This window comes from Arachis stenosperma, chromosome 5, assembly GCF_014773155.1.
Source record: "Arachis stenosperma cultivar V10309 chromosome 5, arast.V10309.gnm1.PFL2, whole genome shotgun sequence".
In the NCBI taxonomy this organism is placed as follows: domain Eukaryota; kingdom Viridiplantae; phylum Streptophyta; class Magnoliopsida; order Fabales; family Fabaceae; genus Arachis; species Arachis stenosperma.
The window spans coordinates 30,716,917-30,736,114 of NC_080381.1; the positions used below are offsets into that span (position 1 = coordinate 30,716,917).

The following is a 19,198-nucleotide window of genomic DNA, read 5'->3' on the forward strand; positions in this document are numbered from 1 at the left end:
TGATAGCTCCTAGATATTGAGCAAATTACTCTTCAGTTACATCTTCATCCTCTTCAGAGGAAGAATAGTTCTCAGAGCTTATGAATGGCAGAAAGAAGTTTAATAGAATCTCTATGGTCTCTATATGAGCCTCAGGTTCCTTTAGGTCCTCAATAGGGAACTCCTTTCTGTCTAGGGGACGTCCCATGAGGTCTTCCTCATTAGGATTCACGTCCTCCCCTTCCTCTTTGGATTCGACCACTTTGATAATATCAATAGCCTTGCACTATCTTTTTGGATTCTCTTCTGTATTGCTTGGGAGAGTACTAGGAGGAGTTTCAGTGATTTTTTTACTCAGCTAGCCCACTTGTGCCTCCAAATTTCTAATAGAGGACCTTGTTTCACTCATGAAACTTAAAGTGGCCTTAGATAGATCAGAGACTATGTTTGCTAAGCTAGAGGGACTCTGCTCAGAATTCTCTGTCTGTTGCTGAGAAGATGATGGAAAAGGCTTGCTATTGCTAAACCTGTTTCTTCCACCATTATTAAAGCCTTGTTAGGGCTTTTGTTGATCCTTCCATGAAAAATTTGGATGATTTCTCCATGAGAGATTATAGGTGTTTCCATAGGCTTCACCCATGTAATTCACCTCTGCCATTGCAGGGTTCTCAGGATCATAAGCTTCTTCTTCAGAAGATGCTTCTTTAGTACTATTGGACGCATTTTGCAATCCATTCAGACTCTGAGAAATCATGTTGACTTGCTGAGTCAACATTTTGTTCTGAGCTAATATGGCATTCAGAGCATCAATTTCAAAAACTCTCCTCTTCTGAAGTGTCCCATTACTCACAGGATTCCTCTCAGAGGTGTACATGAATTGGTTATTTGCAACCATGTCAATGAGTTCTTGAGCTTCTGCAAGCATTTTCTTTAGGTGAATGGATCCACCTGCAGAATGGTCCAGTGACATCTTAGAGAATTTAGATAGACCATCATAGAATATATCCAAAATGGTCCACTCTGAAAGCATGTCAGAAGGACACTTTTTGGTCAACTGCTTGTATCTTTTCCAAGCTTCATAGAGGGATTCACCATCTTTTTGCTTGAAGGTCTGAACATCCACTCTAAGCTTGCTCAGCTTTTGAGGAGGAAAGAACTTGGCCAAGAAGGCCGTGACCAGCTTATCCCAAGAGTCCAGGCTATCTTTAGGTTGTGAGTCCAACCATGTTCTAGCTCTGTCTCTTACAACAAAAGGGAAAAGCATGAGCCTGTAGACTTTAGGATGTACTCCATTAATCTTAACAGTATCACATATCTGCAAGAATTTAGTTAAAAATTGATAGAAATCTTCTGATGGAAGTCTATAAAACTTGCAGTTCTGTTGCATTAGAGCAACTAGTTGAGGCTTCAGCTCAAAATTGTTTGCTCTAGTGGCAGGGATTGAGATGCTTCTTCCATAAAAATTGAAAGTAGGTGTAGTATAATCACCAAGCATTCTCCTTGCATTATTGTTGGGTTCGGCCATGTCTCCTTCTTTTTTGAGATTCTCTGTAAGGTTTTATCTGGATTGTTGTGCTTTAGCTTCTCTTAGTTTCTTCTTCAGAGTCCTTTTAGGTTCAGGATCTGCTTCAACAAGAATGTCCTTGTCCTTGCTCCTGCTCATATGAAAAAGAAAAGAATAGAAAAGAAGAGGAATCCTCTATGTCACAGTATAGAGATTCTTTTATGTGAGTAGAAGAAAAGAAGAATAAGAATGAAGAAGAGAAAAATTCGAACACAGAAGATAAGAGAGGGTTCGAATTTTAAGATGAAGAGAAGTGTTAGTAAATGAATAAATAAATAGAAAGAGATGAGAGGGAGAGAATTTTGAAAATTATTTTTGAAAAAAAAAAAGTTAGTGATTTTCAAAAATTAAGAGAAGAAATAAAATTAAAATTAAAATTTGAAACAATTTGTTAATTAAAAAGAATTTTGAAAAAGAGGAAGGTGATTTTCGAAAATTAGAAAGAGAAAAATGGTTAGGTGGTTTTGAAAAAGATAAGAAATAGTAAAACAAACAAAAAGCCAATTAGTTAGTTGAAAAAGATTTGAAAATCAATTTCGAAAAGATAAGAAGTTAGAAAATATTTTGAAATTTATTTTGAAAAAGATATGATTTGAAAAAGATATGTTTGAAAATATATGCTTAAAAATTATTTTGAAAAAGATTTGAAAAAGAATTTTAGAAAGATTTAATTTTTAAAATTAAAATTTATTACTTGACTAACAAGAAACTAAAAGATATGATTCTAGAATTTAAAGATTGAACCTTTCTTAACAAGAAAGTAACAAACTTCAAATTTTTGAATCAATCACATTAATTGTTAGTAAAGTTTTCGAAAATATGAAATAATATTAAGAAAAAGATTTTGAAAATCAATTTTAAAAATTTTCCAAAATAATAAAAAATAAAAAAGATTTGATTTTTGAAAAAGATTTTGAAAAGATAAGATTTTTAAAATTGAAATCTTGACTTGACTAACAAGAAACAACTTATTTTAAAAAAATTTTGACTAAGTCAACCCAAAGATTTTGAAAATTATGAGTAAAATAAGGAAAAGATATTTTTTATTTTTTGAACTTTTAATGAAGAGAGAGAAAAACAACTAAATGACTCAAAACATAAAAATTATGAATCAAAACACATGATGCATGCAAGAACACTATGAATGTCAAGATGAACACCGAGAACACTTTGAGGATTATGATGAACATCAAGACTTATTTTTGAAAATTTTCAAGAAAAGAAAAACATGCAAGACACCAAACTTAGAAATTTTCAATGCTTAGACACTATAAATGCAAAAATGCATATGAAAAACAACAAGAAAACTTAAAGATCAAACAAGAAGACTTATCAAGAACAACTTGAAGATCATGAAGAACACCATGCATGAGTTATTCGAAAAATGCACAAATTTTAAAAACATGCAATTGACACCAAACTCAAAAATTTACATTAGACTTAAACAAGAAACACAAAATAATTTTTTGATTTTTTTAAGTTTTTTTGGATTTTTTTAGGTTTTCAAAAAGAAACATTAGACTTAAACAAGAAACACAAAATAGTTTTTTGATTTTTTTAAGTTTTTTTTGGATTTTTTTAGGTTTTTCGAAAATTTCTTTTTGAAAAAAAAACGAAAATAAAATAAAAATTTTTTGAAAGATTTTTGAAAACTTTTTGAAAAGAAAATTACCTAATCTGAGCAACAGGATGAACCATCAGTTGTCCAAACTCAAACAATCCCCGGCAACGGCGCCAAAAACTTGGTGTACGAAATTATGATCTCAATGGCGCCAACAACTTGGTACGCACAATTGTAATATCACTCTTTTTCACAACTTCGCACAACTAACCAGCAAGTGCATTGGGTCGTCCAAGTAATAAACCTTACGTGAGTAAGGGTCGATCCCACAGAGATTGTTGGTATGAAGCAAGCTATGTTCGTCTTGTAAATCTCAGTCAGGTGAATTCTAATGGTTATAATGGTTTTCGAATATAAAGATAAATAAAGCATAAAATAGAGATAGAGATACTTATGTAATTCATTGGTGGGAATTCCAGATAAGCGCATGAAGATACTTTGTTCCTTCTGAATCTCTGCTTTCCTACTACTTTCATCCAATCATTCTTACTCCTTTCCATGGCAAGCTGTATGTAGGGCATCACCGTTGTCAATGGTCCAAATGCGCTGTCACCGCACGGCTAATCATCTGTCGGTTCTCGATCATGTTGGAATAGAATCCCGCGATCCTTTTGCGTCTGTCACTACGCCCAACACTCGCGAGTTTGAAGCTCGTCACTGTCATCCCATCCCAAATCCTACTCGGAATACCACAGACAAGGTTTAGACTTTCCGGATCTCAAGAATGCTGCCAATGGATTCTAGCTTATACCACGAAGATTCTGATTAAGGAATCCAAGAGATACACACTCTAGCTTTCGCAGGTAGAACGGAAGTGTTTGTCAGGCACGCGTTCATAAGTGAGAATAGTGATGAGTGTCACGGATCATCACATTCATCAGGTTGAAGTGCGAATGAATATCTTAGAAGAAGAATAAGCATGAACAAAATAGAAGAACAATAGTACTTTGCATTAATACTCGAGGAACAGCAGAGCTCCACACCTTAATCTATGGTGTGTAGAAACTCCACCGTTGAAAATACATAAGTGACAGTGGTCCGGGCATGGCCGAATGGCCAGCCTCCCCAAATAGCATGTGAATTCAAAAAATAGGGAAAAAGACTAATTCCAAGATGAAAACACAATAGTAAAAAGTTATATTTATACTAAACTAGTTACTAGGGTTTACAGAAATAAGTTTAAGTGCAGAAATCCACTTCCGGGGCCCACTTTGGTGTGTGCTTGGGCTGAGCCTTGAACTTTCACAAGTAGAGACTTCTTTTGGAGTTAAACGCCAAGTTGTAACGTGTTTTTGGCGTTTAACTCTGGTTTGTGACGTGTTTCTGGCGTTTTACTCCAGAATGCAGCATGGAACTGGCGTTGAATGCCAGTTTGCGTCGTCTAAACTCGAATAAAGTATGAACTATTATATATTGCTAGAAAGCCCTGAATGTCTACTTTCGAACGTAATTGAGACCACGCCATTTGGAGTTCTATTGCAATATAAAATATATTTCGAGTGCAGGGAGGTCAGAATCCAACAGCATCTGTAGTCCTTTTTCAGCCTCCTATCAGATTTTTGCTCAGGTCCCTCAATTTCAGCCAGAAAATACCTGAAATCACAGAAAAACACACAAACTCATAGTAAAATCCAGAAATGTAAATTTTGCATAAAAACTAATAAAAACATCCCTAAAAGTAGCTAGATTCTACTAAAAACTACCTAAAAACAATGCCAAAAAGCGTATAAATTATCCGCTCATCAATCATCTTATAAATCTCAGTCAGGCGGATTCTAATGGTTATAATGGTTTTCGAATATAAAGATAAATAAAGCATAGAATAGAGATAGAGATACTTATGTAATTCATTGGTGGAAATTTCAGATAAGCGCATGAAGATACTGTGTTCCTTCTGAATCTCTGCTTTCCTACTGCTTTCATCCAATCATTCTTACTCCTTTCTATGGAAAGCTGTATGTAGGGTGTCACCGTTGTCAATGGCTACTTCCCATCCTCTCAGTAAAAATGGTCCAAATGCACTGTCACCGCACGGCTAATCATCTGTCGGTTCTCGATCATGTTGGAATAGAATCCCGTGATCCTCTTGCGTTTGTCACTACGCCCAACACTCGCGAGTTTGAAACTCGTCACAGTCATCCCATCCCAGATCCTACTCGGAATACCACAGACAAGGTTTAGACTTTCTGGATCTCAAGAATGCTGCCAATGGATTCTAGCTTATACCACGAAGATTCTGATTAAGGAATCCAAGAGATACACACTCTAGCTTTCGCAGGTAGAACGGAAGTGTTTGTCAGGCACGCGTTCATAAGTGAGAATAGTGATGAGTGTCACGGATCATCACATTCATCAGGTTGAAGTGCGAATGAATATCTTAGAAGAAGAATAAGCATGAACAGAATAGAAGAACAATAGTACTTTGCATTAATACTCGAGGAACAGCAGAGCTCCACACCTTAATCTATGGTGTGTAGAAACTCCACCGTTGAAAATACATAAGTGACAGTGGTCCGGGCATGGCCGAATGGCCAGCCTCCCCAAATAGCATGTGAATTCAAAAAATAGGGAAAAAGACTAATTCCAAGATGAAAACACAATAGTAAAAAGTTATATTTATACTAAACTAGTTACTAGGGTTTACAGAAATAAGTTTAAGTGCAGAAATCCACTTCCGGGGCCCACTTTGGTGTGTGCTTGGGCTGAGCCTTGAACTTTCACAAGTAGAGACTTCTTTTGGAGTTAAACGCCAAGTTGTAACGTGTTTTTGGCGTTTAACTCTGGTTTGTGACGTGTTTCTGGCGTTTTACTCCAGAATGCAGCATGGAACTGGCGTTGAATGCCAGTTTGCGTCGTCTAAACTCGAATAAAGTATGAACTATTATATATTGCTGGAAAGCCCTGAATGTCTACTTTCGAACGTAATTGAGACCACGCCATTTGGAGTTCTATTGCAATATAAAATATATTTCGAGTGCAGGGAGGTCAGAATCCAACAGCATCTGTAGTCCTTTTTCAGCCTCCTATCAGATTTTTGCTCAGGTCCCTCAATTTCAGCCAGAAAATACCTGAAATCACAGAAAAACACACAAACTCATAGTAAAATCCAGAAATGTAAATTTTGCATAAAAACTAATAAAAACATCCCTAAAAGTAGCTAGATTCTACTAAAAACTACCTAAAAACAATGCCAAAAAGCGTATAAATTATCCGCTCATCAATCATCTTATAAATCTCAGTCAGGCGGATTCTAATGGTTATAATGGTTTTCGAATATAAAGATAAATAAAGCATAGAATAGAGATAGAGATACTTATGTAATTCATTGGTGGAAATTTCAGATAAGCGCATGAAGATACTGTGTTCCTTCTGAATCTCTGCTTTCCTACTGCTTTCATCCAATCATTCTTACTCCTTTCTATGGCAAGCTGTATGTAGGGTGTCACCGTTGTCAATGGCTACTTCCCATCCTCTCAGTAAAAATGGTCCAAATGCACTGTCACCGCACGGCTAATCATCTGTCGGTTCTCGATCATGTTGGAATAGAATCCCGTGATCCTCTTGCGTTTGTCACTACGCCCAACACTCGCGAGTTTGAAACTCGTCACAGTCATCCCATCCCAGATCCTACTCGGAATACCACAGACAAGGTTTAGACTTTCTGGATCTCAAGAATGCTGCCAATGGATTCTAGCTTATACCACGAAGATTCTGATTAAGGAATCCAAGAGATACACACTCTAGCTTTCGCAGGTAGAACGGAAGTGTTTGTCAGGCACGCATTCATAAGTGAGAATAGTGATGAGTGTCACGGATCATCACATTCATCAGGTTGAAGTGCGAATGAATATCTTAGAAGAAGAATAAGCATGAACAGAATAGAAGAACAATAGTACTTTGCATTAATACTCGAGGAACAGCAGAGCTCCACACCTTAATCTATGGTGTGTAGAAACTCCACCGTTGAAAATACATAAGTGACAGTGGTCCGGGCATGGCCGAATGGCCAGCCTCCCCAAATAGCATGTGAATTCAAAAAATAGGGAAAAAGACTAATTCCAAGATGAAAACACAATAGTAAAAAGTTATATTTATACTAAACTAGTTACTAGGGTTTACAGAAATAAGTTTAAGTGCAGAAATCCACTTCCGGGGCCCACTTTGGTGTGTGCTTGGGCTGAGCCTTGAACTTTCACAAGTAGAGACTTCTTTTGGAGTTAAACGCCAAGTTGTAACGTGTTTTTGGCGTTTAACTCTGGTTTGTGACGTGTTTCTGGCGTTTTACTCCAGAATGCAGCATGGAACTGGCGTTGAATGCCAGTTTGCGTCGTCTAAACTCGAATAAAGTATGAACTATTATATATTGCTAGAAAGCCCTGAATGTCTACTTTCGAACGTAATTGAGACCACGCCATTTGGAGTTCTATTGCAATATAAATATATTTCGAGTGCAGGGAGGTCAGAATCCAACAGCATCTGTAGTCCTTTTTCAGCCTCCTATCAGATTTTTGCTCAGGTCCCTCAATTTCAGCCAGAAAATACCTGAAATCACAGAAAAACACACAAACTCATAGTAAAATCCAGAAATGTAAATTTTGCATAAAAACTAATAAAAACATCCCTAAAAGTAGCTAGATTCTACTAAAAACTACCTAAAAACAATGCCAAAAAGCGTATAAATTATCCGCTCATCAATCATCTTATAAATCTCAGTCAGGCGGATTCTAATGGTTATAATGGTTTTCGAATATAAAGATAAATAAAGCATAGAATAGAGATAGAGATACTTATGTAATTCATTGGTGGAAATTTCAGATAAGCGCATGAAGATACTGTGTTCCTTCTGAATCTCTGCTTTCCTACTGCTTTCATCCAATCATTCTTACTCCTTTCTATGGCAAGCTGTATGTAGGGTGTCACCGTTGTCAATGGCTACTTCCCATCCTCTCAGTAAAAATGGTCCAAATGCACTGTCACCGCACGGCTAATCATCTGTCGGTTCTCGATCATGTTGGAATAGAATCCCGTGATCCTCTTGCGTTTGTCACTACGCCCAACACTCGCGAGTTTGAAACTCGTCACAGTCATCCCATCCCAGATCCTACTCGGAATACCACAGACAAGGTTTAGACTTTCTGGATCTCAAGAATGCTGCCAATGGATTCTAGCTTATACCACGAAGATTCTGATTAAGGAATCCAAGAGATACACACTCTAGCTTTTGCAGGTAGAACGGAAGTATTTGTCAAGCACGCGTTCATAAGTGAAAATAGTGATGAGTGTCACGGATCATCACATTCATCAGGTTGAAGTGCGAATGAATATCTTAGAATAAGAATAAGCATGAATTGAATAGAAAAACAATAGTACTTTGCATTAATACTCAAGAAACAACAGAGCTCCACACCTTAATCTATGGTGTGTAGAAACTCCACCGTTGAAAATACATAAGTGATAGTGGTCCGGGCATGGCCGAATGGCTAGCCTCCCCAAATAGCATGTGAATTCGAAAAAAGGGAAAAGACTAATTCCAAGATGAAAACACAATAGTAAAAAGTTCTATTTATACTAAACTAGTTACTAGGGTTTACAGAAATAAGTTTAAGTGCAGAAATCCACTTCTGGAGCCCACTTTGGTGTGTGCTTGGGCTGAGCCTTGAGCTTTCACATGTAGAGACTTCTTTTGGAGTTAAACGCCAAGTTGTAATGTGTTTTTGGCGTTTAACTCTGGTTTGTGACGTGTTTCTGGCGTTTTACTCCAGAATGCAGCATGGAACTGGCGTTGAACGCCAGTTTGCGTCATCTAAACTCGAATAAAGTATAAACTATTATATATTGCTGGAAAGCCCTGAATGTCTACTTTTCAACGCAATTGAGAGCTCGCCATTTGGAGTTCTGTAGCTCCAGAAAATCTATTTCGAGTGTAGGGAGGTCAGAATCCAACAACATGTGTAGTCCTTTTTCAGCCTCCTATCAGATTTTTGCTTAGGTCCCTCAATTTCAGCCAGAAAATACCTGAAATCACAGAAAAACACACAAACTCATAGTAAAATCCAGAAATGTGAAATTTGCATAAAAACTAATAAAAACATTCCTAAAAATTGTTAGATTCTACTAAAAACTACTTAAAAATACTGCCAAAAAGCGTATAAATTATCCGCTCATCAGCATATTACAATATGTATTAGTATTTGGTTAGCTGAAGGATATAATCTTTAGAATTGACTGGTTGATTAATAACAAGAGTTTGACTAATTATTTTATTCATTTCTATATTATTTTTTTAGTGTTATAATATTCAGATTATAATTAATGTTCCAAACATTTTTTATTGATTTATTTAGCTTAATTATATAGTCTTTAGGATTCGCATGCCTGACAATAATGTAACTTGAAGTTGGTTTTTTCTTATTGTTTAATTCGGTTACTCGATCGATATCGTCTTGAGGGTTCTTCAGTTTAGAATATTGGTTTGTGTGATTTTCTCTTACCGTAGTGATATAGCCTTTAGGGTGTTATAGGTTTTTTTAGTTAATCCAAGTTGGTTCAATATCTAAATTCTGTGACTCAAACTTACTCCTCTTTTAAGAGCATTAATTTTTCGAACTGTACACAAAGATCCTATTTTGAACAAATAAAAAAAATAAAAATTTAACGGGACATTCTATTATACAGATTGAGTGATATAGAAAGAGAAAATAAATTTTTTTATAATTATTTTTTATTATTTTATTATTATTCAAAATATGAATTCTACTTTTTTCAATTTTTTTTCATTTCATAAAAAAAAAATCTGTAAACTTACATTTTTACTATATAATTCATCAAACTTAAAATGTAAAACAAAATTAAATGACTTTTAAGTTAAATAAATTATAGAAAACAAAGTAAATGGCACGTCTATTAAGCTCAGTCTAAGAATAAACGCTTATTCTAAATGAATGAAACTTTTGAAATACTGTTATTAATTTAAGAATTAAATTAACTCATATGTCTCTTAATTGTCTACGTCTCCATGACTCTGATAATTACGTCATTGTTACACTTTCACCATTAATTACCGTTTTCTCTGTCTTCTAACTTTATCTTTCTAAAAAAGTTTTCAAATTTTTATCATTGTGCTTCCTTGTCGAAAGAAATCCTTCGCACAACTTTACCGATCCACTTCATCTCTTCTTTCAACATAAGCGCTATAATCATCTTCAATGTTTCAACTTCCATATTGCTTCAATCGCTTTTGGTAATTGATTACTTTATTTATACATTTAGCCTCAAATTTATTATTATTTTTATTATTTGTTACACAAGTTTTTCTTAGTCATTTTGGTACTATTTTCCTGATTTCAATTGAATGAATCAATTTCACATCTATTAATTCATTTCCAAAAACTATAAATAAGATTAACGATTCTCTCTTCATTTTTTATGCTTGCAATCTTCTTCTACTGTGAAATCCAAGATTGGACCAAGTATCTTCATTGCAGCAAGAGTAGTGGCTAATAACACCATCAATCAGAGAAGTGATCAGAACTGAGTTTTTCAAGTCTAAATGCTTATCCTACTATCGAATACGTTTTAGTTCTTAGTTATTTTTGAATTTTTTGTTAGTGTTTACGGTAGCTCCTTTAGCTATAGAAACTAAAGGATTCACCATTTGAAAACAATGGTTTGTATCCTTTTTTATTACTACGTATATAATTTAGGATCTTACTAAAAAGAGTAAAGTATCGTTTTTGTTCTCAATGTTTAGGATAAGTCTCAACGTTGTTCCTAACGTTTAAATAATTCTATTTAAGTCCCTAATATTTTAAAATTGACTCAATGTTGTCCTACCGTTAGAAATCTATTAACAGAGTTGACGGCAGGACAAAATTGAGACAATTTTAAAACGTTAGGTTGCGTTTGTTTACAAAGACAGAACACTGAGACAGGGACACTGAGATACAAAATCGTATTTGGCAGAGAAGACATAGATAGAGATAATGCGTCCAGACACTGAATTAGTGTATTTTGTGTCCATCCTGATAGGAAGGACAGAGACACTAACAAGGGACACAACTTATTTTTTTATTTTTTCTTTCATTATTCTTGTTAATTTTTCATAATTATATTTTTTATTGTTATATTTTTCATCCCAAATTTTTTGAATGAAAAAAAATGAGAAAAAAATTAAATTTTCATAATTTGTTTTAGTTTATCACCAAATAGAATACAAGAACATAAAATTTTGTGTCTCTGTCCATTAGTATCTTGTCTTGTCCTGTTCTCAGTGTCTTGTCCTGTTCTGTTCTTAGAAACAAACACAGCCTTAGGGACTTAAATAGGACGAAAACGTTCGAGACAAAAATGATACATAAAATTAAATTTTAATTTTATCCTTTAATAATAACAATTTTTTACGATACATAGTTATTCAATTATTTTTTAATCACATTAATTTAGTAATTCTTAGTAATTAATCATTGTCATCATAGTAACTATTGTAATATACCACACTTCAAGATTAGAGTATTATCAAATATACACATATTTAAGTTTATCCTAGACAAAACACAATACTCTACATAACAGAGTTTCAAAAGCATAGTTTAAAAAAGTTTTCCACAAAATATGTCCTACACAACACATTCTAAACCATAATCTACTTTGTTGCCCAACACTTGTAGCTAGTCTACTTTTTTATCCGAATTCTCCACAATAAGACTATCATCTTCCTCCACTATTTTCTCCTTTTCCTTCTTCAAAACAGCACTTGGAACATACTTAAACTTCATTTCCCTCAACCTTGCACCAGATAGGCCACTTTCAATATATGATTTAGTAGAGCCATCTTGTGATCTAGGCTTATATAAACTGTCTTCTGTAGATTCATAGGAGTCATGGGAGTCACTGCCACTGCTACCATCCAGTCAGGTGCCTCATTTATCGTAGGCTGAAAAATTCCATGTTCAAAGTATATGTGCACTCTTTTCTGATTATTTTTTACAATGAAGCACATTTCTAGCAACTTCTTGTCATTGTTTACTGTTCTCAGTCCACTCTTCATAGATCTATCATGAACAAGCCACCAACACTCCACCATGTTATCATAGCCTAACACCTTATAATAATCCCTCAGTAAAAATACATTCAGTACATCTTCATCTAACCCAATCAATTTATCAGTGTGATCAATCTCATAAACCACACTGCCATCCGACTTGGTCACAAAACTACCTCTATAATGATACACAATTGTTATATCATCATCCATCTGCAGAAAAGATTCAAAAACATAGAATGGTTAACAACTACACTAAGTTCAACACATTTTAAAATCATGCATCATCAAACTCCATTTAAAAATAGGAAATATTAAGTTAAATTCTCTATGTATTTCAACTTCTAATAAACTACTTTAGAAAAAAAATATTAACCAATAATCAACAAAAGAATTAAAAAAATATCATCATTAGTAACATTCTTGTATGAGACGCATCAATCACATTTGATTATAGTGAAAATTCATTTAAAAATTTTAAATCCTAATAGGAGAACCTTGAATTTGGATCCTCTAAAGTTTGAATTTCACTTTAAAGAGTAAAGTGTGATCTCTCACTATTTATTTCATAGGTGGGACCAATAATAAATATGAAAGAGAAACTATTCAAGGGTAACAGATCACACTTTACTCTCTAAAGTAAAATTCAAATTTTAGAGAATCCAAATCCAAAAACCTTAACACTATCAACTATCGTAAATAACTTATTTATCTAAACGATTTACTGATTAAATAGAGCATAAAATAATGAACAACAACCCTCACCCAACAACCATTATGAAATCAGAGCATTAAAGATTGAGAATAATGATTTTGTTACTGACCTATTCTTGAACAACTGTAAATTAGTAGGATTTTCTTCTTTACTATAGGCAAATGAGACAAGTATAAAAAGTTTTTAAATTGGCCTATGAGACACCATTGATTCTTCTCGAGTCCATCATCGGCGAGAGAAAGAAGAAAAAGAAGCGTCAATTAAGATTGTAACGAGGAAATAGTGAGTTAGAGTTTACTTTAATCCTTTTAGTATCATACGGAGATATTTTGGTTTAATTTCGATACGAATCTAAAAATGACATCTCGTTTTATTTTTGTCAGGTGTTAATAAAATGTGTCAAATCAGCTTTTTCGGTAATAGAAATGGATGAAAGGACTAATTTAAAACCAATTTAAAATTTCATAATATATTTTGAGTCAATTAAAAATTTAAGGACTAAATTAAATTAGAAGTCAAATTTTATGCTTCTTTCTAAGTATTAACTCAACAAAGAAAAAAAAACTAAATATACAAAAAAAATGTACTCTTTTGCGATCCAACGCTAATCCAAGCGCAGCCGAAGTAGTGTTGTTCTAGTGCAAGATTGACTTACGGCATCTCAATGTAAATAACTGTTAGAAGCACGCGGTGTTACGGCAATCTCTCGCCAACTTTCCTTCTCTCATTTGTTGGGGTGAAGCGTACTCTCGGCGGAACTGCGCAACGTGACGCAGAACAAGTGTCCACTATAAACTGAGAATTGAGAATTCCTCCTAACCAAAATTAGAATGCGGGATTGTCTATTCCTCAAGTCATTCACCAATTCATCCTCAGGACCTGCTTCAGTTCCAAGTCTTCCACCGTCTTCCCATGGTAAGAATAAAAAAAGAAGTTACAAAATGAAATGCCTCATGCTTAATGCTTAGTGCTTCCATCCTTATAACCTACCAGTTTGTATAAATGACAGGTGACAACACACCCAGCACATCCAGTTCCACAGCGAGCGTCTCTCGCGAATACAACCTGACAGTGCAGGCCAAATCCTATGCGGAGATTAGGTCCATGATACAGGGTGCTCCAGCGGAGGGCGAAGTGCACCTTCTTAACCCTGACGGAGATTGTGTAAATGAAGCACTCAACAACAACACAATAATCAGAAACAGAAACGGCAGCCTCACCAGCCTCATTAGCACTTACTTCAACCACACCGAAACCGCCTCGCAGCACTGCCTCCGCCTTCATCGATGCGTCGATCGCGCACGAGCCATGTACGCACCCCTCTTCGACCTCCGCGACTCCCATGATTGTGACCGCACCTTCGATCTATTCGTTCAGTTCGATGGCAACGAAAACCCTTTCCCTGATTCAAATGTCTCCAGCAAAGACATCCGTAACTGCCTCACAGACCTTAGAAACCAGCTTGATTTTGGCCTCGGCAAGTCTCGCTCTCGGATTCGCCTCTTCCGGCGCGCTACTGCCGGTTCTGCTCTCTGTTTCGTCGCCACTGCGGTTGGAGTGGCAGCTGCGGCGGTTGCACTCACAATTCATGCCGTTTTTGCCCTTGCCGCCGCTGCTGGTCCCTGTTGCAGTGCTTACATCCCCAATCCGAGTTGTGCGGCTGAAAAGAGGGAAGTTGCCAGGCTGGCACAGCTAGATGCCGCTGCCAAAGGTGCTTACGTGCTGAGCTATGACCTCGACACCATTGATCGACTCGTGGCTCGACTCCACACTACAATTGAGGGAGACAAGCGTCTTGTTAGGATGGGGTTGGAGAAGGGAAGGGCGAGTTATCCTATCCAGGAGGTTTTCAAGCTCCTATGCAAGAACAATGAAAGTTTTCTCCGCCAGCTTGATGATCTTGCGGAGCACGTATGCCTCTGCATTTACACTGTCAACAAGGCGAGAGTTTTGCTTCTTAAAGAGATATGTGGTCATCAAACTCCCTAGTTCCTGTTTTTAACCAATTGATCCTTTTTTTTCTTTGTTGTATGTGTGATCATTGCTGGTCCAGGTCTTCAACGTAATCTGCTATTTCAGGAAAGGGTTTAAACTAATGTTTGTGCTAGATTTCAGTTCATACTTCATACTGCTATGGCCTATTGAAGAAACACCCTTATTGTATTAACCATAACTATCTATTCATTCATATCAGAGACAGAGAGTACCTTGCCACCTAATAGCCATTGCCACCCTAGTTCATATTTCATTGTTGTGGAATGTTGATGTACTTCCTAAACTTTTTAACAATTCTGCCTTCTTTTTGGTTTCTTTTAAGTTCAAAATTGCAATATTTTTTTTAAGCATTTTTCTGTTGCCTACTATCTCAGTGATTGCAGTAATCAGATACAGATTCAGTTTTGTTTATGAAAGGATGCTTTTGTTTGTTTGTACATATGCTTGCTTTTTATGTTGAAGAATGGTGTGGCTTCAGCATTTCCATCTACTTTTTCAAAGAGAAACCCAGCTTCATAATTTGTCTGAAAGAGGTTTGGTCTTTGGTTTGTTGGTCCTTCAATTTTCTTAGAAAATTTTCACTTAGAAGTTTTCGTTAATGGTTTTCATTGTATGGCCAGAGCGTTAGGAGGAGGCGAATTGATGAGAAGATGAAGGCCATGGAAAAATTAATTCCCATTTGAATAAGGTACACTAATATGTATCATTCATTATCTTTTCACTCTTAGCTTCATCTGAGAAAAGATTCGTTTTTCTTAACTTCATTTTTTCCTTTCACCAAATTGTCTTTGGATGGGGACATTTTGACATGTTTGGTTTCAATAGAGAGACAAAGCTTCAATGCTAGATGATGCCATAAAATATATGTAGTGTCTTGCAATGCCATGCATAATATAAAGTATACATTTTGTGTTAAGTTTTTGAAAAGTTTCAAAAATACTTGTAATGTTTAATTTGTTTCAATTTTGTCTCACGTTTTAAATAAGTTGCAATTCTACCATTGGGGTTACTTTTTTGACAATAAACATTTGATAAAATTCTTGTTTTGCCCAATTTTCCCTTAACCATAACACTCTACTCCCAACCTCTTATCCTAACCCTAAAACTCTAACCTTAACCCCTCATTTCAATCCCCCAAACCCGCATCAAACCTACATTCCCAAACTCATCACCCCTGAACCCTTACCTTCCTGTCCGCGCCAACTTCAACCCTGCCAATGTACCTCATTATCGGCTAATCCCACTGCACCACCCTATCATCATAACAACCATCACCCCAACCCCTCACCCCCATCATCACCCGCAACCCCATCATGTGATTGATGATTTCTCTTAGTTTTGCCACCAGGTCATATTGAAGGAGATAGAGGGAGTTATTGTTGCTGAGGATGGTGCAACTCTCATGGAACCACTGGGAGGTTTTTTCCCCTTGGTCATTGACCTTGCGAAAGCTCTCTAGATGTCGAAAGTGTCGTTGTCGGAAAAGAAAAGGAACAAAAAGAGGGACGGTGCTCTAGACACGAAGGTGGCTGAGCTCGTCCTTGAGGCAAGGACCATCAAAGTTTGTCCTTTTTAATTATATGAAGTATTTCAAAGTTGGACTAGGTGGGTTTGATTGGCGTTCAGAGTGAGGGATTTTGGATTAGGGTTAAAAGGCTTAGAGTGAGTGACCATAAAAAAATAAATCCAATGTAGAATCAAAACTTATTTAAAATATTAGAAATAAAATTAAAACAAATCGAATGCTAGAGATATTTTTGAATTTTTTCGAAAATATCAGGTATAGAAAATATATTACCTTATATATATAAAGTAGCATCAGTTTCAAGTGTACTTGCTATAAAAGATTCTAGCTGCTGGTGTTGACTTTTGATTTAAGATATAATGACTTTCCTTATTTGGTGTTAAATCTTTGTTTAGTGGTATATTCAGTTTATAGTGCTTTTGCTTAGTGAATTTGGTTTGCTTACAGGTCTAAGTACTACTAGTTCTGATGCTCATGGTTTTAAAATGGAGGCGTCTAAGTACTACTAATTTGGATGTCGCTTCATTTTCCAGCACTAACAAGTTTGGATTTTCTGGTTTCTTTTTGTGTGTTTTTTTCTTTTTCAAATTTCATTAATCTGGATGTTTAGAATTTATATGGGTTCGCAAATTTCATTGTCCTCTTGTTTCTTCAAAAGGTTTGCATGATACTTGCACAATAATTGTAAAAAGCATTGCAAGCTGATTTTGGCATTACCAAATTATCAAACTTGATTTAAATAAAATCTTGATATTTTTTTTTTGAAACAAAGGAGCTCAAAACACACTGTGGAGCGAAAAAGCAAAGAAAAGAAGAAACAAAGAAAAACTAGTCAACATAAGCCATGACCACGAAGCACTTACCAATCAAAAATGCATCCCCTTGTCATTTTCGGCATAGCCATCAACAACAAAAGGGATCATCACGCCTCCACTTCTGGTAACTAAGACTAGACAAATTAATGATCTCATCTACCCTTTTTTTTAATTCTAAAATATCCTCATATTCCTTTCGATTCAGACGTTTCAAACTACCGCAAAGAAATATATGAACCATTTCTTACGCTCCTCCTTGCTACAAGTTGCTCTTGTCTAGTTTTGAAAATGTTCCTTCAAAGTACCGGGAACGGACCACTGTCTGTCAAGATGAACTAATCATGCGCACCACATCTGCCAAGTAAATCACATCCAAGAAACAAATGATGAACATATTCCACATTCTTATTACATAGTACACACATATTATCCTCATGGTTAATTATTTCAAGCTGACACAATCTTTTTTTTGTATTCACCCAGCCTATCAAGACAAACCAAGCAAACATTTCTACTCTTGGAGGAACTAAGCCTTTCCAGATAGTCTTGGTGAAACTATAACTTGTTACGTCCTCCGAAAGCGTTTCCTCCTGCAATACCTGCACAAATGAGTTAGTAGAAAATACACTTTGTCTGTCTACCAGCCTCAAAGTGTCATGTAGTTGACTCACAAGTTCCAACTCCTATTAGAATAAGTCACGCCTCCATTGGAAGTTTCAAATCCACTCTAACTCATCCCAAAACCCACAGTCCCCGATGACAGATCCTTTCTATATTGAAATCGAGAAGAGCCTTGGATACCTATCCTTCAGAGGACCACAAAATAGTCAGACATCCTCCCAGAATCGAGTTCTTCTACTGTCACCAATTTTCATAGTCAATCTGATTATCATCTTGTCTCTTACATGCTGCTCCTTAATCTGTAGTTGACAGATATCCTTCCATGGACCCACTCTAGTAGGTAATTTCTAAGTAGACCCCATCTACAGTTTTAGTTATAGATGTATATTAAAAGTAATATGATGATATCAAATAGGTTTCTTTTATAGTTTGATTCTGATTTAGTAACTTCATGTTTTATTCATGATTAATCCTGCAACACAATTGTGACCATTTTTCTTGACTTTTGTATTGCAGACAAATTTTAAAGTGGAGGAAACACCATTGTATGAGTCTTAGAATTAAGGAGTTTCGGACGTTGAAAATAATGAATTTTGGGTGTTATGATTATGTTTTTTTATGTTGGAATTGAAGAGTTTTAGATGTAGAGATAATAAATTTTGGATATCTTGGAGTATTATGTTTTCCGGGTTGGAAATGAAGAACTCTGAATGTTAGAAATAATGAAATTCGGATGTTAAGGGTGCAAAAATATAATGAAATTTTTAAATAATTGAGTGATTTCAGATGTTATTATGTTACTATCGGTGTCTTCCAAATGCGACCATTATTCAATTTTAGATGTGTTTGGATGCAGTTGAGGAAATTTTTATTAGAAATATTAAAAGAATGTGGGCGTCGTTAAAATCCTCCGCTTCTTTGGGTAGGAAAGAGTGTCTTAGAATGGTTTAAAATGAGAAAAATTATCACTAAAAGAAAAGCTAAATTTTAACAAATTTTACCAAAGTTACCAACTCAGGTACTCGTTCATGAGTAGTAATATTGCAAGTTCGTGGCGTTCCATGATGTTGGTAGCTTTTTGCCGTTGGATCATTCTAGCTTGTAAGTGTCTTTCCGATCACAAACTTAACTGGGTAAGGTCCCTCCCAATCGAGAGTTAACTTCTTTTCCTTCGGAGTGGGGGGAGGCGGCGATGTCATTGCGTCGTAGGACCTGATCTTCTTATTTTAATTTGCGCCTTGCTATGCCCTGATTGTACCTCAGGCTTACTCTTTGTTTTAGGACAAGTTCTTGTAAGTGGGCTATGCTTTGAACCTCGTCGAC

At 35.7% G+C, this 19,198-nt stretch overlaps 1 protein-coding gene and 1 non-coding gene across 7 annotated transcripts; both read left to right on the top strand.

The window, feature by feature from the left end:
- The first annotated feature begins 1,003 nt into the window (after positions 1–1,003).
- On the top strand, positions 1,004–1,111 carry LOC130984362 (small nucleolar RNA R71). Its single transcript, XR_009088302.1, has one exon. It is a non-coding gene; the product is annotated as a small nucleolar RNA R71 (small nucleolar RNA).
- A 12,442-nt stretch (positions 1,112–13,553) lies between these two features.
- On the top strand, positions 13,554–18,564 carry LOC130979316 (UPF0496 protein At3g19330-like). 6 transcript variants are annotated; one of them, XM_057902733.1, is made up of 7 exons: positions 13,554–13,834; positions 13,929–15,447; positions 15,535–15,602; positions 17,212–17,378; positions 17,460–17,615; positions 17,738–18,215; positions 18,392–18,564. In XM_057902733.1, the coding sequence occupies exons 1-2, from the start codon at positions 13,750–13,752 to the stop codon at positions 14,906–14,908; spliced, it is 1,065 nt and encodes a 354-aa protein (XP_057758716.1). In that variant the 5' UTR covers positions 13,554–13,749; the 3' UTR covers positions 14,909–15,447; positions 15,535–15,602; positions 17,212–17,378; positions 17,460–17,615; positions 17,738–18,215; positions 18,392–18,564. The 6 variants fall into 6 exon arrangements, with proteins under 6 accessions (XP_057758716.1, XP_057758712.1, XP_057758715.1 ...); XM_057902729.1 differs by lacking the exons at positions 17,212–17,378; positions 17,460–17,615; positions 17,738–18,215; positions 18,392–18,564 and adding an exon at positions 16,263–16,818 and having other exon boundaries at positions 13,929–15,185; positions 15,289–15,447; XM_057902732.1 differs by lacking the exons at positions 17,212–17,378; positions 17,460–17,615; positions 17,738–18,215; positions 18,392–18,564 and adding an exon at positions 16,887–17,184.
- Positions 18,565–19,198: the final 634 nt, after the last annotated feature.

Excerpts from the sequence above, each read along its gene's own strand:
- LOC130979316 (XM_057902733.1), top strand. The coding sequence starts at position 13,750 with ATGCGGGATTGTCTATTCCTCAAGTCATTCACCAATTCATCCTCAGGA. Across the intron at positions 13,835-13,928 it reads TCTTCCACCGTCTTCCCATG|GTGACAACACACCCAGCACA; the intron begins GTAAGAATAAAA and ends TATAAATGACAG.